The 16630-nt window shown below is 40.3% G+C and overlaps 1 protein-coding gene across 11 annotated transcripts in view; it reads right to left on the reverse strand.

Moving 5' to 3' along the window:
* Positions 1-12693, reverse strand: part of GBE1 (1,4-alpha-glucan branching enzyme 1) — a 186635-nt gene extending 173942 nt beyond the window's left edge. For 2 of the 11 annotated variants that reach the window (XM_083802245.1, XM_083802250.1), the window contains exon 1: positions 1910-2094. In XM_083802245.1, coding sequence (XP_083658371.1) covers positions 1910-2010 — 101 coding nt within the window. In that variant the 5' untranslated portion in view covers positions 2011-2094. Of the gene's footprint in view, positions 1-1909; positions 3895-5131; positions 5309-5423; positions 5508-12501 lie in introns of those variants that run through there. The other 9 variants (XM_083802251.1, XM_083802254.1, XM_083802247.1 and 6 more) reach the window with 9 other exon arrangements.
* Between the last annotated feature and the right edge of the window lie 3937 nt (positions 12694-16630).

Consider the following 16630-nt stretch of genomic DNA (forward strand, 5'->3'; position numbering starts at 1 on the left):
ACACTTTTGGTGCTGGAGGGTGCCAGGCACAACGTCTCTCTCTCATCCATTTCGTCAGGAACAACTCAATGCAGAGAACTGACGAACTGCCTGCACTTTTGTTGTTTAAACTATTCCAGTGGAAAGACATGCTACTAGGGAGGCAGGGGTAGTGGTGTCATCTGCAGCAGAGGTAGAGAAGGCCTGCCAGTAGTATCAGAAGGAATAAGGAACTTAACCATTCAGGAGTTGAGTGGTACCACTTCCATCCAATTTTCCTACTCTGGAATAATTGCTAACGTCACAACGCACAGTAAGAACTGGTCCTCCCACCTTAGCTGTGACCACAAGGCCATGACAAGCAGCTAAGAGTTGATCAGCTAATACACACATCTCCTTCACAGCAGATTCTTTGCTTCCTTATCATAGCCTTTCCTATACTACGTGGTGCACATTAATTCACTGGGTTGCTTAATGATATGCCCCACAAATGCAGGATCAAGATTTAAGTCACTACCTAAAATAAATCCTATCCTTCTAGAGACACAAGAACATACTGTCAACAGGTTTTCAGATTATATGTGCAACTTCATTTTGTACATATGCTTGGAGCTTCAAAAGGTAAATACATTTCTGCTTCTAGATAGCTTGCCAGGTTTTATTTTCCTTCACGCTTTTACATGAAGGATTAGTTACATGAGTGCCATATCATTATGTAACTGTACTAAATCCATACAGTATGCAACTCAAGGACTGTTTTCAGTTCTAATTCCCACCTCAGAAGGGGCTAGGAAACAGAGAAAACATGGCAAAGAATGACAGACACATTGGACACCTTCACGTAACAACCAGTTGAAGGCATCAGGATTCCTCAGCCTGGCGCAGAGACCACAAAGCTCCACACCATGCAGGATCTCAGCCACTGCTCTTGGAAGCTGGGATGGGTATTGCATGACAAGTACACAAAAGTTTTGCAAACTCAGTGTTCAGCACTACTGTGCTATTCCCTGGAACACAAACACTGCTATCCACAGCATGACATTTAGATGGCATTAGGGCTCCCCAATCATTTAATAAATGTTTTTTATTAACAGATCTATTCGTTACTTTCTACACCCCGGCACCCTACTGAAAGAATTAGGTGTTTTATAGCATTGCATACAGTACTGTAAGCATGCCAGAGACCATTGTTTAAAACACTGTTATTCTGTCATTAAGAGATTAGTTTGAGGAAAACGCTTGATAAACCAGCCTAGCAGTTTACTCAATCCCATTTCACAAGACCCTACCCTTGCAGCTACTGTTCTCTGCCAGAAACCAACGGGACACCTACCAACAGTAAGCCTAAGGTGTGATTTGTAATATAGTTAGGAAAAAAAAGAAAGATATGTAGTTTAACAACTCTACTTCCCTCTTGCCTCTCTGCCACCTCCCCAGGCCCTGGGGGCAGCGGCCACCGGCAAGCCCTACAGTTTGGGTTAGGAGAGGCCCAGCAGCGAAGGGCAGGCAGGGAGCTGCGGGGTGAGGACACCCCGTCCCCTTTCCAGCTGTGCTGGATGAGGCGACCTGCGGCTGCTCGGCCAGGCGCGGGCCTGGTGAACCCAGCACATCGCGGAAACGCGCAGGAAGGGGAGCTTCAGAAAGCAGGAGAGGCTCAGGAGATGTTTATTCACAGCCACCGCAGCCCCACTGCCCTTCCCCACCCGCCCTGGCCTGAAACCCCGATCCCTGCCCCGGCTTGGGGGGGCTTCAGCGTGCCCCGGCAGCGGCGGCCCCGCCCGCAGCGGAGGCGTCGCCGTCGGAAAGAGCGGGGCCGCCCCGGCGGAGGGACAGCCCACCGACAGCCCGCCGCCGGGAGGGGAAGGGGAGGAAAGGGGAGGGGAGAGCAGAGCAGGGGGAGGGGAGGCAGCCGCCGCCCCCCGCCCGGTACCTGCGCTGGAAGTCCTGCTCGAAGGGGGCCAGGTAGGGGTCCCGCTCCAGCAGCTGCGGCAGCTTGGGCGCCCGCGGGCCCTGCGTGTTGGCGGCCGCCATTTTGTGCGCCCCTGCCGGGCCGCGCCGGGCACGGCCGCTATATACAGCCGGGGCGGGCGGGCCGCGCACCCCCTGCCTCCCGGAGCCGCCCACCGGCTGGGGCAGCCCGCGGGGCGCCTCCTTCCCTCCCTCCCTCCCCCTCTCCTTCCCACCCTGCAGGGGGAGGCTGTGAGAAGCGAAGCAGAGGAAGGGGAGCGAGCGGTGCTCCTGGTGGCGGAGGGAACGGGGGTGATAGGAGCGGGCTTCTCTGGCAGAGGGGGGTGTCTGTGCTGAACTCGAAACAGCGAAACATAGCTCTGAGGGCGTGCAGGAGTTCTCATACACCCTGTCTGTGCACAGCAAAGTGTTGCCTCACGGGTCAAAAGAGCCCAAAACAAAGGAAGATGAATTCGGCTGATCCTAATGCATGCCCGTGAATAGCATGGGGAGGTTGTTAGGGAACTTGTTGGCCTGATATCAGTGTGTCTCATTTTTGGATAGGCCACCAAATATCCGAGGGCAGCTATTCACAAGCCTGACCATGCCTCTAGGCCAAACTTCAGCACTTTTGTTCTTTTTAAGGTCCAACACTAATACTTTGTTTAGACACATCATGACAACATGTATTTAGAGGCCTCTTGAATGCCTTTTAGCCATGGTTTTATAAACTTTTTAGCTCCAAGGTACTTCACATCTCTTTCACAACCATCTCTGAGACTGTTATCCTCAGTTTGTAACTCATCTCCCATTTTGGCTTCCTCTGAATTTTAGTGTGGCTTTCCATTCCTGCCTGCCAGATAACTGACAGCACAGCATGTAACAAACATTAGCAGTTCATTTATAACTTTGCCCAAAACTGGCTACAGTGAAAGTTTCCAAAATGATTTGTATAATGTTTAACTACACTATATTTCCTTCCTTGCAGCAGTTTACAACTACACAGGCAAAAATTTCAGTACTTTTGTCCTTTTTCCTTAGGGAGAACAACAAGTATTCTGTCCTAAGAAACAGGAGTAGGAAATAGTTTGTAATAAAACTTGCCCCAGCAGAAGGCCTAAGCAGTTTCTGTTTCTTTTGTTAAAGAAATAGCATGTATGATATAAGTTACCTATCGTATCTAGTTCTGATAGATCAGGATTTCTTTTTTTTTTTTTCCCAGTGTCCACGATTTCTTCATTCTCAGTGAGGACTGAAAACCCACTGTGCGTATTACCTGTGCGTCTCAAAACTGCCTGCGTGGCAGTGATTCCAGTGTCTGCATTAAATCAAAGTTCAGTAACTCTATCATCTTATTTCACACATCATACTATGCACATCATGTGTTCTTTTGCAAATGTGTCACTGCCATTCTCACAGTTAACTAGCAGGGCAAGCTAAACGGAGAGAAAATCCAGCTGATTATCAAAAGCCAGGAACTTGTTTTTCACAATAGCTGACGTTTTACTTATGCTGCTGCTTTGAGGCTTCCAGCTGTAGTGGAGAGGTTGCCTGCTGCTGAAATGGAAGGAGGAGGGCAATCCCTACATACAGTCTTTGAATTCACTAGCATAGGAAACAGGAGCTTCGTTCTTAGCAGTTTTTTTGGTTTTCTTCATTGTCAGAAAGCTCAAGCAGGTTCAGTGCCATTATTAGCTGTTTGGCACAGAAACAAGAGAGAGATTTATAAATTAGCATTAGCATTTTGTATAAACAGTAGGAATTTTGCTGTTATTTTTAGCTCCCTGGAGATGGGGACCCTGTCTTAGTCTTTGGAAGATTTTGAGTAGCAATAGCAGAGTATCAAGCCTCACATCTAAGCAACCCTAAACTTCAGGAAGTTAAATTCTGCAAATGGCCCGTCCCTGTAAACAGATCAAGCCCAAATGCTATATTTAATACCTTGTGAATTGGGAAATTGATAACCATTACATTTGTATCCATTCATGTTCCAGTTTATCTGTTCATGTTCCATTTACTTGGCCATGATTTTATCTGCTTACCTTGTCAAAGGTAACTCTGCTGTGGTTTAACCTGGCAGGCAGCTAAGCAGCACATGGCCGTTAGCACACTCCCCCCCAGTGTGATGGGGGAGAGAATCAGAAAAAGTAAACCTCATGCATTGAGATAGAGAGTTTAATCAGACAGAAAAGGAAGGGAAAATAATTATACTGATAACAGAATATACAAAGCAAGTTATGCAATTGCTCACCACCCACCAACTGATGCCCAGCCAGACTTCAAGCAGTGGTGGCCTCCCACTGGCCAACCTCCCCAGTCTTATTGTTCAGCACACCACCACATGGTGTGGGACTTCCCTTTGGGTAGCCCAGGCCAGTTGTCCTGATTGCGTCCCCTCCCAGCTCCTGGTGCACCCCCAGCCTCCTTGCTGGCAGGGCAGCACCAGGAGCTGGAACATCCTTGGCTCTGTGTGAGTACTGCTCTGCAGCAACAAACATTGGCGTGTTAACAGCATTATTCTCATCCAAATTTGAAAACACAGCACCATACCAGTTACTAGGAAGAAAATTAACTCTATCCCAGCTGAAACCAGGACAAACTCAAATACACTAAGGCATATATTATTGTGGTCATCTATTACAATGTGATCTGGCTGAGACTGAGGCCAAATTTGGCTCTCAGGACACTGCCATTTAGTCTTCCACATGGAGGCAAAAACACTATTCAAACAATGAATTGTCACAGTAACTGAATGCGTCTCTGTGCATTTATCTGGGACTGGTACAAAGCTAGTAGCTGCGGCTGCCTGCCAGCAGAAATAGGAGAAGAGGGTGAGTGGTAATAACTGCTCTTTTGGGCGCACAATAATGGATCATGAAGGAGTGATGCCTAAAGTACGTGTCTCACACCCAGTTACCAGTGAGGATATAGTGTATCAATCCACTCTAAACTAGTTTTTCAAGGGATGTTCGTGATTAAGTTACATATACTTTAAAACTGCATAGAATCATAGAAACATAGAATGGCCTGAGTTGGAAGGGACCTCAAGGATCATCTAGTTCCAACCCCAATTGCATGCTGTGCAATAACCGTATAGTCACAATTTTTGTAATAGTTTATATGCAAAGTTCAAACAGAAGAAGTTTTGGATTAAAGAACATTCATGATCTGGAAAACATTGAAGAAAGGAAAACTGACTACTCACGTCGTGCAGTACATCAATTTTGCTCTTTGCAAAAGATGATGGAGATGCTAAATGATACGATCTGGGTTCTGTTAGGCACCTGGTTTAATTGAAGCACTGGTTCAGATTCTCCTCACCATCCTGGTTCTCAGACTGGCCAGAGCAGGAATACGGCATTTGCTGGAGCTGCCTTCTAGCCTGCAGGGAGAGAAAGAGGGCAGTAGCCAGGGAGGATGCATACCATGTTTCTATTCCAGTACAGAAATTAAGGGGACATTGCAAACATCCATTACATTTCTTAATTATCACTTACCTGGGTACTCTTCGTAGGCAGGTCAAATGTTGGGAATGGAGATTAAGCAAGCTAGTTATCCCTGTCTTTGAACTCTCCAAGGCCCTTTTGAGACACAGAGGGAAAAATGGGCAATGTTGCACAACTGCTATAGCTCAACAGCATGTCACAGGTCCATAATTTAAACAGTTTTGCACTTCTAGTAAGGATGAGACCATTTGATTACATACAAACACTAAAGCACAAAACCTTGAAAACTACAGTAAACATTCCATAAATCCATTAGTATATACCTTAATTAGTTTGTGGGTTTGGGATGTTCATTTTTGTTAGTGTCCTGGTTCCAGTTAGGACAGAGTTAATTTTTCCTCCTAGTAGCTGGTAGGGTGCTATGTTTTGGATTAGGATGAGAAGAGCGCTGATAACATGCTGATGTTTTAATTGTTGCAGAGCACTGTTTACACCAGGCCAAGGACTTTTCGGCTTCTCGCTCTGTCCTGCCAGCGAGCAGGCTGGGGGTGCAGCAGGAGCTGGGAGGGGACAGACCCAGGACAGCTGACCCAAACTGGCCAAAGGGGTATTCCATACCATCTGGCGTCATGCTAAACAATATATAGGGGTGGCTGGCCGGGGTGGGGGGCGGCTGCTCGGGGATAGGCTGGGCATCGGTCAGCGGGTGGTGAGCAATTGCATTGTGCATCACTTGTTTTCTTACACATTATTATTATTAATACTATTATCATTATCACTATTATTATTATTATTGTTATTATTATATTCCTGTCTCAATAAACTGTCTTTATCTCAACTCACAGGCTTCACTTTCCCGTTTCTCTCCCCCATCCCAGAGAGGGAGGGGGGAGGGTGAGCGAACGGCTGTGTGGTGTTTAGCTGCCAGCCGGGTTAAACCACAACAGTTAGTTTGATTTTTTTTTAAAGAAATTAGAAATTTATTGTTTAAGAAATACATTATTCACTGAGATTGTCTTTTTAGGTCTTACTTCTGCCCTGTCATGGTATCAAGAGCTTTAAATAACACATGTCTTTAAAGATCAAAAATAATGTGCAATCTGAACTACTAAAAAGCCAGCTTCAGGGTTGTCGAACTCCACTAAATGCACTTGATTGGAATGCCGTTTGCACTTATAATGCAGAAAAGAATGAAACCACAGACCAACAACATGAAAGTTCTAGCTAATGGCTGCTTTTTGCTTTCACATTATTGCAGTATTAACATGATTTGGTGTCCTTATTTCATATAACAGAGTATTAAATAAATGTAAATATCTTTTGTAGCTGTTTACACAGACAAGACACTTCATGGTGTGATACCAATTAAAAGAGTATCGGGAGATGTAGAAAAATATCTGTTGTGAAAATGCCTATGAATCTCACCAAAAAAAAGAGGATTTAATTTAGCAGAAAGTCATTAGTTTCAAGTAAGAATTTGTAAAAGATTTCATAGATACAAAATAAAGGAGACCTTTAAGAGTACCATAACATTTATGGAGGTGGTATATACGCTATTGTATATACGATTGATATATATTTCTCAAAAGTCATTACTGCCAACAGTAGCAACCTTCTACAAGGGCCAGTACTGCTATTTTCTGGTATTTTCTTGTTAGAGTATTCAAAATTCTGTGTTTCATACATATAAAAATTTTTATCCACAATAAATACATACACATTTGTTAGGAGCATAGATAAGCATAGGTTAGTAGGAAGCACATCCGTCTTCACACAGAGAAACAGGATTTCTCTTGCTTGGAGACAGAACCTTTAAGTTGGATCCCTTTTGTCTAACTACCTAGGTTCATGTTTTACCCCGCCCCCCTCTTTTTTTTTTTTTTTTTTAACCTTTAGCCATGGCTTTCTAGTTAAAAGTAGCATTTTCCCTTTTCCTCTATGCATGTATCATAGTTACTACACATTTAAAGAAAACTGAGCAATATGCAGCTTAAAGTATCTGTGGATGCTAAAATCAGTGTTATATTAATAGTTAGACTTAGCCAGGCTAGAGCAGCTCTCCCTGTATGAGTTTTATGGATATTCAGGTTCATTAGCTGCAATTTTGTTTCAAGAACACTTTGTGGTGAAGCACATAGGAATAAAATACTTCATTACTACTTAGTAAGAATATTTTACTTTGTATTATTAGATCACTTCAGTAATCCTCCATCTGTTTTTGTTCTGCTTTAATTTCACCTCTTCTTTGTAACAAAGTGGTAAACATTTTATATTTTAAACAGCAGTCTTTGCAATTAAACATAGATTTTTTTTTTTTTTTTTTTTTACTTTGGGTTTGAGACAATCACATATGATAAGGTTAACTTTTGTTTTTCTGAATTACTGTTATCCCAATTCAATTAGAATTGTTTATGGATTGATGGCACTTAGTGTTCCTCCTTTCAAACGTCCTTCCTTTTTGGTATTTCTTTGAGCCTTGCTTCTCTCTCAAAATTCTCTCTGGTGTTGGATTTGGTCTTCTAATTCCAGTCAAGAAACGGTTGATATCACTGCCCAATCTGATTTAACCAACCACTCAGTGCAGATATCTCTCCCATTTTGCGTGATCAGCTTCTGCAGCAGGGCATCACGCATCAGCAGTCACAGCTCTCGCAGCAGTTCTGGTTTCCAGTGCTTGCATATTCAACTTCTTTGTTAGCACTTCATTCTCTTCCCGTGTCTGCTTAATCAGGACAGCCTTCTGAACTGCACAGATCGCAGCCTGTGCCAGGTATTCGATCTTTCTGCATTATGTTCTCTTCCAAGGCAACATCCAGGCTCTTTGTTTTCCACTTGCCCCTTAATCCCATCAGGACAGTACGCCTTCCCCAGTGATCAAATTGTAATTTGGAGTCTGTAAAGGTGAGGCGTAAGCCTTTTGGGCTCTGACTGAGAGGGATTCATTGCCTTTTTCCTTATGTCAGTCTTCAGTTAGTGATCCAGTAGGGGTCTTGTTGCAGATACTGGCCCAGTGTGCATCTTCCCCAGTTTTCTCATGCTGCTTTGGATGTTGGTTTGTGCTAGGTCCGACTCCTTTCTTGCTACACTATTTGCTACCACTGCATACGCGCATGGATTACTTTGCTGCTGCTTCTTAACCTTGTCATCTCCCTTTTGTCACTTTTTCTGAAGAAGAGTATTTGAGTGTAAATACTCACAAAAATAACAGTTTTATAGCCTCTAAGTCATCTGCTCCCTTGGATTATTTTTTTTATTATTATTTTATTTTTTTATTATTTACTATTGTTTACGGTTCCCTAGATCACTTCTTCCCTCATGCAGGCTGCTAACTCATTCCATGCTGTGCTGATACCTACCAGCCATAAAACTAAATGCAGTCCTGTGTCCGGGCCAGCCACTACAGCTGTTTAAATACATCTCTGTCCTAACACAAGGCTTGTCCATCCCTACAGTACATAAAACTTTAAACAGAGCCTGACAACTTTTTCTGCTTCTAATACATCTCTGCCTTTTTTTGGCTTCTGATCATCATAATGATGCAATCTTTCAAATTCTGGTCTTCTGTTTTAAGCTCACACAGTGTTATGCATCCGGTCATAATAACTGGTTGCCACTGCAGGAGCTAGCTATTTTGCAAGAATCTGGAGCCCAAAGATTTAGTCCCTGCTAAATACCCCATTTCCTTACCTTAGCAATTTCTTCCAAGGGTACGACGATGGATGTTTCTAGGAACAGTGCGAATGTTCAGTAAGGGACTGGATTTGTTTTTCTCCTTTCTCGGTACGCCTGTCAATGGCCTTGTCCTTTACAGGTAAGCCATAATAAAACCAAAATCTCTGTTCAGCTGAGTCATGAGAATGGAGCAGAGACAAAGATCTCTGATCACTTAGGACTATGATCAGAGGATTTTAATGCAAATATCAGCAAACTTTGGGCTTCTATCCAGTGTCTGCCTAGCATGAGCTTGCTCACATTGCTACCTATTTTCTCCTCTTTCTCTCAATCATTCAGCAAACTGTCAGCTTTCCTCAGATCATTAGTGATCTTGAATCACTTGGGCTGCCAAAATTCATTTGTTACACCGTAAATGAGCTATCTGCCAGGACACAGGACTGCACACTGGCTGCATTCCTGGTCTTTCTTCCGTGATGACCGCAGGCTTCTGCCCACAAAGATTTTGCAGATGGCTACTCACCAACACAGCGGAAAGGTTCACAGAAAGGTTTCCCCACGTTCTGCACTGATTTTTTACACTCAGTGTCTTGTATTTTATGCTGTGTACATAGTGCTAGTCCGTATTGTAAATCCAGTAAATATGTAACAGTCTATCAGTCCAAATTATCTGATTAATATAGAAGAGCCTTACGTCTCTGGTATTGTGTTCTCCTTTCCAATGAGCCTCTCGGACCCGAGGCTGACAGTTTAAGTCTTCCTCATGCAGACAAGAGAGGGCTTGCTTTACAAGTTGTCATCACCCTGATGTCTTCACAAGAAGAACGATGATGTTCGCAGTGGGGGTTCTAACTCTTCAGTCTTGGGTATGTTTGGTTTTATTTTTAAACCTTTTCCTTACACCTTATCATTGATTCTCAGCTAGACTGAATATTTAAAAATATCTTTATATTGGGGCTCTCAACAGATACCTACCATCCAATTCTCTGCTATTTTATCCCACTATCATACAAATGTTAATTCTGCTTAAGTCAGTAATTTTAGCAATATAAAATTGTTATTCCTTAGTGGAGAATCCAGGACACAGGTGTTTATCATCAAGTCAAATACAGAAAGTAGCAGCTGTTTTTTCAAATTCACAGTAGTTTTGCTGAAATACGTAGTCAGCAGAGCTGTATAAAACTGGAAGCAATTGTGTCATAAGGTCACATTTGTCATTTAGCTACTCAAGTAATGCATCTATAAATGGAAGACATTGTGAACATTTATAATGTTGCAATACATAAAGCCCATTATACAGTCTGCCTGCATTCAAGCAGTTTGTCAATGAAGAATATCAGATCCTTGAATCCAGTATCTCTTCCTGTTTGTTCCGCTTTTGCAGTATTTGTCAAATTTATGCTGAAATTTTAACACAGGTTATGAAAAGCTCTGTATCTGTCACTGTTGGCCATGAGCAAATCAGCTGATTGTGTGCTATCCCCTTACGCTAACTCACTGTTCTCAGATAAATGTGCTGTAGAAATACTTAAGTATTCCATACGCTTTCTCCTGGTGAAGGATTACAAATATTTTTGTATTTATTCCATTTTTTTCCCCAAAGAATAAGAAAAAGTACAGTAGGATAAATGACAATACATGGACCAGTAAGTGCACTGGAACCTATCTGCTACTTACTTTGTGTCACCACTAACTCTCCTAATATGGTGTTCTAGGTAAAATTATTGTTGTGTATATATTTTTGCTTTAATATCAACCATCTATAAATTTAACTTGATTTTTAATCAGTAATACAGTTCACTGTCTCTGGTCAGTAGAAGTCAAATTTAACAGCCATATTAGTACACTACAAAGGAGAAATGCTCTAAAAAGTCTTCCATGCCTTTGTCTTCCCCCACCATTAAAATTTAGTCTCACAAGCTACACTGAGATCCTCTCCTGGTATTTTTCTGTCGGTCTTTGGCTCTTTTACCCTCTGCAGTTAATGCTTTGATTTATGGAAATGGAGACATTTCTTCATTGATAAGATTGTTGTCCAAATTATTAGGATTGATTGGTCTTTTTCCCTTTCTCTGTTTCAACTGTACACAGTTAAAATACTGAATTGCTTTTACAGTTCACAACTTATCTGTTGCTTCTTGGCCTACGCACTCTTTCAGCTATCTCCTCAGTAACTCTTATGTTGTCAACTGTTTCAACACAGGCACAAGAAAAACTCACAAAGGATTCCTTCCTGGGAGCTGAGTCATTCTCTAAATCAGGACCATCATCCTCTGAACATAAAATGCTCCTCTGCAGAACTTAACAAGTATTACCTACGTTATTTTATATTGCATTTTTTAGCTTCTCTTACTTTAAAGTACTTGTGTCTCTGACTCAAAATACCACATCATTTAGCTGTATGCAACAAAAATTTCTTTGTATTCATATAATTTGTGTTACCTAATGCCAACAATTTAGTAATCCTTCTCAGGTCTGTGTTCTATTTCCATTCTTTTATTTACTGTCATTTCAAAATATACTCAGTCTTCACTGGTTTGTTTTTTGTACATACATCTAATTCCTGTGAACTACGACTACTTTCCTGTCATCCAGGAAACCTCCAGTACTCAAGGAACATGATCTCCTGTACAATCAAATAGTCCAATCACACCTTTAAAAGACAGTCATGGTGAATAGCAATCTGGCTTAAGTCATCTGATACAGCTAACATTTAAAAGAGCTGACTAACGGTGACATGTATTAGACATCCTCAAAGTGTGGAAAAAGCAAGACCAGCTATTTATTTCTTACTCTTTTCTCAGCACTATAAAATACCATACGCATTCTTTGTATTTTTAAATGAACAGACTTGCTTTTAATCCTGTATCTCTGCTTGCCAAACATAAATACTCTAGTAGGCTGAAACCACTCTAGCACTACTACAAGTTATCAACGTGAACAACTTTTTTTACTGGGTTGACTGGTTTTTGCTGGGTTACTTACAGCTCAGAATAAGATTTATACAAAGTCTTCTGGAGACCTCTCTATTTGAATTCTATAATATTGCCTGAAATAAAACTTTTCAGCTGATTTCTCCAGCATAATTCTTTTCATGTTTTAGGAATTTTCACGTTAGCTCTGTTTTTGTAAATAATGCCTTTATTAAATTTATAACCTCCCAAATTTAATTCTTTTTTTTTCTTCTTGCTTTATTTGTTTGCATATTTATCTTCTGCCTATCAACACTTGTCCACCTTTTTTTTTTAATGTGCTGTTTTGTTTTTTAACTCTTTTTTTTTTTTTTAACAGTAAGTCATGTTCCACTGCTCTTCTTAAGGAATTTAAAGCTATACAGAAGAAAATTGAGCCCTGTACCAATGGATGAGATAGGCTTTACAGCTTCTCTGTGATCTCATTGCACATGGGTAAAAGCATGGAACTGTGGAATATGAGATACAAATGTCAAAACATTTACCTGTTTTTGTAAGAAGTTGCACAAGGATTCATTCTTTTCCCATACATTTAAGCATGAGTATTCATAACTGTAAAAAAACAACAGCAACAACAACACTGCCAACAATAGAAAAATAACTGCCATATCTTGTTTCTTGTTTATCTAATTTCCTTTCTATAGAATGAAGCATGGGCATTCATATTCAAAAAAAAAAAAAAGCCAACAATAAGGAAAACTATCACATTATCTACTGTTTTTCTTAAGTATAGAAACGTTTTGTAGATTTTATCTGAAGCCATTAGTCAGGTGTCTTGCCCCAGTTTTTGATATTTAGAATAAACCTAAGTATTTCAGCTTTTAGCATTTGTCCTGTTCACATAATTTTATTTGTATGGTAGGGACCAATTTTTCATAAACATCTAGAGTTCTTTCAACATTGGCACAGTAGCAGGGAACTGAGGTAGGTTCTGTTGTACTTCTGTAGTAAATTAAATTAATTTTATAACTTCTTCAATACTTAGAAACATGAAAACAAGCCTTTTTATAAGTTTGAAACAGGTACATTGTGCATTTCAGGTTAATGTATTTTATATACAGTTTTGAGTGCAGGTTTGCATATTAACTGAAAGGGGTTTGATTAGTTTTATTCTTTTCATTCTTTTCAAAAGAGTCTTTTGCATTGTATATTAGCTCTATTAGTAAAAATAATAAAATATTCCCTGATAACTTCCCATTATGTTAGAGTAGATTCATCAAAGACTTTAATGTCTTTTGTCTTTCGTTTTAAATCTGCATAGTTAATAAAATCTTCAAGAATATGGTATCTGTAAATATACTACTGTCATTCATAGTTAGAGATAATATGAAGAGGTTGTAACTGTGTGAGCTATTTAAAAATCAAAAGCAACACAGTCAGAATGTAGTCCTGTTTGGAGGTGTGATACATAAAAGTTATCCCTCAAGAACATACCCTTCTAAAGTGTAACCAAATATAATTATTTCATGTGGTGCTATATAATTGAGATGACTTGGTATTCCCCCTCTTGTAACACTTTTGATCCAGCTGTTAGGTTTGACAGGGTAAGGTTAAATCTCCTCCTATCACGGGTTAGGAAATACTTTTAGTTCTAAGAATAGCTCATTAAAGAAGGATGGAGAGTCTCCTTTTCCGACGTACATATTAATTACCATAACACTCAGTGAATTTATCTTTGCTGACAAAATGACATACCTTGCTTCTATATCAATGAAAATTGAGTTTCTTGCAGATTAAAACTGTCACTTGCCTCAAATAACTGGGTACAATGAATTCAAAACAGGGAAAGTAGAGCGAGACTTTGCAAAAATATATAGTTCTGTGCTAAGCAAAACAGCACCCATTTCTTTCCAGAAAGAATCTGAATTGAACACAGGACTTAGAAAAGTCAATAAATTCATGATCTGATCCACTGTTGTTCTGGACCTTACATGACCCCTCTGCTGAATTCCTGGCTTTGCACCAATGTCAGTGATGACAGCAAACACCGTAGCAAGTAAACCTACCAGTGTGCTTGTACCTTCGAATTTGAGGTGAGCATTGCCAGGAACATGTGCAGTTGGAAGACAGGAGTAAAACACTTGTATCCTCCTACAGTGCATATGCAGAAACTCTTTGTAAGAAAAAGGGATAGAGAATACATATATCACCAGATCTACATCTCTTTGTTTACACGGGAACACCCTTACCCTTTCCCATATTCTTTGCCCCAGGACAGAGAAAATCATTGCATAACTACAGTTTAAGATTTATGTTACAATGCCTTCTTCTATTAAATATAAAATATTTTTTCCACTCACCTTCAAGTGTGCAGTGCACTGCAAATAAAATACATTTCTAAGAAATTAGTAATATATGCAACCTTACTTGACTTTCCTTTCAGCTGCTGAAATAAAATACTCTAAAATTTCTCTAAAAGTCTGTATAGATGGATGTCTAGTTTATGGACTGCCAAATGTGTGATTTAGGGATAACTGCCAGAATTACAAAGCAAAGAAGTAGCTGCCCTGCACTGGCTAGTGACAGCACTTGTCTAAAATCCATTTAAGGATTCACTGTTCCTATTAAAAGTACAATTTTTGTAGATTTTTTTTTTTGTAGAATTGTAGAATTTTTTAAATAGAATAGGCGTCTCCAGGTAACTCTCATCATGAAGTGATAAATAAAGTATAGAAGAAGGATTCTGGTATACTTTCAAAACACATGGTACAAGGGGAAAAATGTTAAATAAACAATTTCAGCATAATTAGGGAGTACAAGACTAGTTAAAGTTTCTGTTATTCTTCTTCAAAGACAATAGCTGCTGCTCCTGCTGCGGTGGTGAAGAAAAGCAAAAGAAAAAGAAAGCATAACTTAAAATGCTTTATTTTCATCTTTCTAATAATTTTTTTTTTATCAGCATGACCAATTTTTCAACAAAACAAAAACTAGTAAGAAATAAATACAAAATAATTATTTTAATACGTATCTGTGAACCAATTTGGTAATGAAGGGAAATGCAAAGCATTATGTCTTTCAGAAACTTTTTCTCCAGTTATTTAAAATCTTCTATAAATTCAAGACCTTGTCTATGCACTATTTTTGGTCTGTAGGTAATGCACAGATAATCTGGTACTAGCATTCATGTCCTGAAATTTGATGGCCTTTGGCTTGTTTTGACTGAAATTGCATAATATTCCTGTTCTTGTTTTCACATTAATGGTGCTAGATGATTTGGCATAGCAAGTTCAAATATTGTTATGAGTGATTTTTCTCTGACAGTCATTGAAAATTCATTGTTTCTGTAAGACTATAATCATGAAGAAGAAAAAAAGGAACAGTAAATGTCTGAGCATATTCTTTCACTGATTTGACCAAATATTCACAGAAATATTTTTCAGCATTCACTAACTGGCAGATAGCAGTGCCTTTATATCCAGTAGTACTGTTTCCCTTGGCAAGTGAATAGTTGCTGGACCTCACCTCTAACTAATCTCTTCAGTGCACAGTCTCTTTGGGCGACGGGCCTCTACCCACATACTACCTGTAGCAGAACTCCCAAGAAACACTCTTCTTTAAACCTAACGAGTTTACAGCATCCTGCATTTTTTATGCCTGCATTTAAATCTCCTCAGAAGTACATCCTGTAAATTGCTAAATTTCAGTAAATTTATTCTTTCTAGTTTGAATATCCTACAGCTACCACTTTTTCTCTGAGCTCCAAAGAGGCATCTCTGTCCCTATTAACACGGCAAGACAAACTGCGATTTGTCTCTGCATGACCCTTCTCTCTGGGTACTACACCAGCATGCAGTGACTCGCAATCTCTCCTAGAACCATTTTTTTTTAAATGTGAAATGTTTGTCCATTTGTGTCTTGCTGTAAAGCTTCCCCAGTGTGATGAGTATCAGAAGTGTACCTGCCTCGGATGTGCCAGTGTCACAGCTGCAGCGCTCAGCACCCATCCTTGTGTTTTTCACCTCTGCTTTGGAGATGCCAGTCAGCTATCTCTGTCATCCCCATTCCTTCCCAGACCAGGTTTGTCCTGGGTTTTGATTGTAAACCTCAAAATGGAAAAGCAGGGGTGTAACCTGGAAATAAGCAAAGTAGGGCATTCCTCAATTAACAGGTCTGCCATTTCTCATTCCATAGTTCTTGGTATATCCTTGGAAGTATCTCTGATCGCAGTCCAGTTCCCTGCTTCCTTCATTCTTCGATTAATTCAAATTCATCATGAAAATACCAGACAATTAAACTGAGATATGTGTAATATCCATGAAGCAGATATCCCCCCAAATTCTAATAAAGTCAGAGACACTTTCCCTGCTGGTTAGGTTTCACTCAGTCTAGTAAGAATCAAAATACGACTCTGTACTACAGCTGTTACAGAAACCTAGGGCTGTTTATTTTAACTACTACATTAACTAAGCACGATTGTTTTTAATGGAATAATCTTTGAAAGCATAAGAGAAGACATAAAGGATTTTTTGTCACCAGGGACAAGACTAAAGGACCTGTTCCTTTAGCCACCCCATGGAGACCCCACTTACGTTCCAGCCTTCTCAGAGAAGCTTCTGTGGGGGAAGTGGTTGCAGTTTGAGGCCTCAGAAGAGTTCTCGAGGCTGTCCTTAGAGC

The sequence above is a fragment of the Anser anser genome, assembly GCF_964211835.1.
Source record: "Anser anser genome assembly, chromosome: 1".
Taxonomy (NCBI): domain Eukaryota; kingdom Metazoa; phylum Chordata; class Aves; order Anseriformes; family Anatidae; genus Anser; species Anser anser.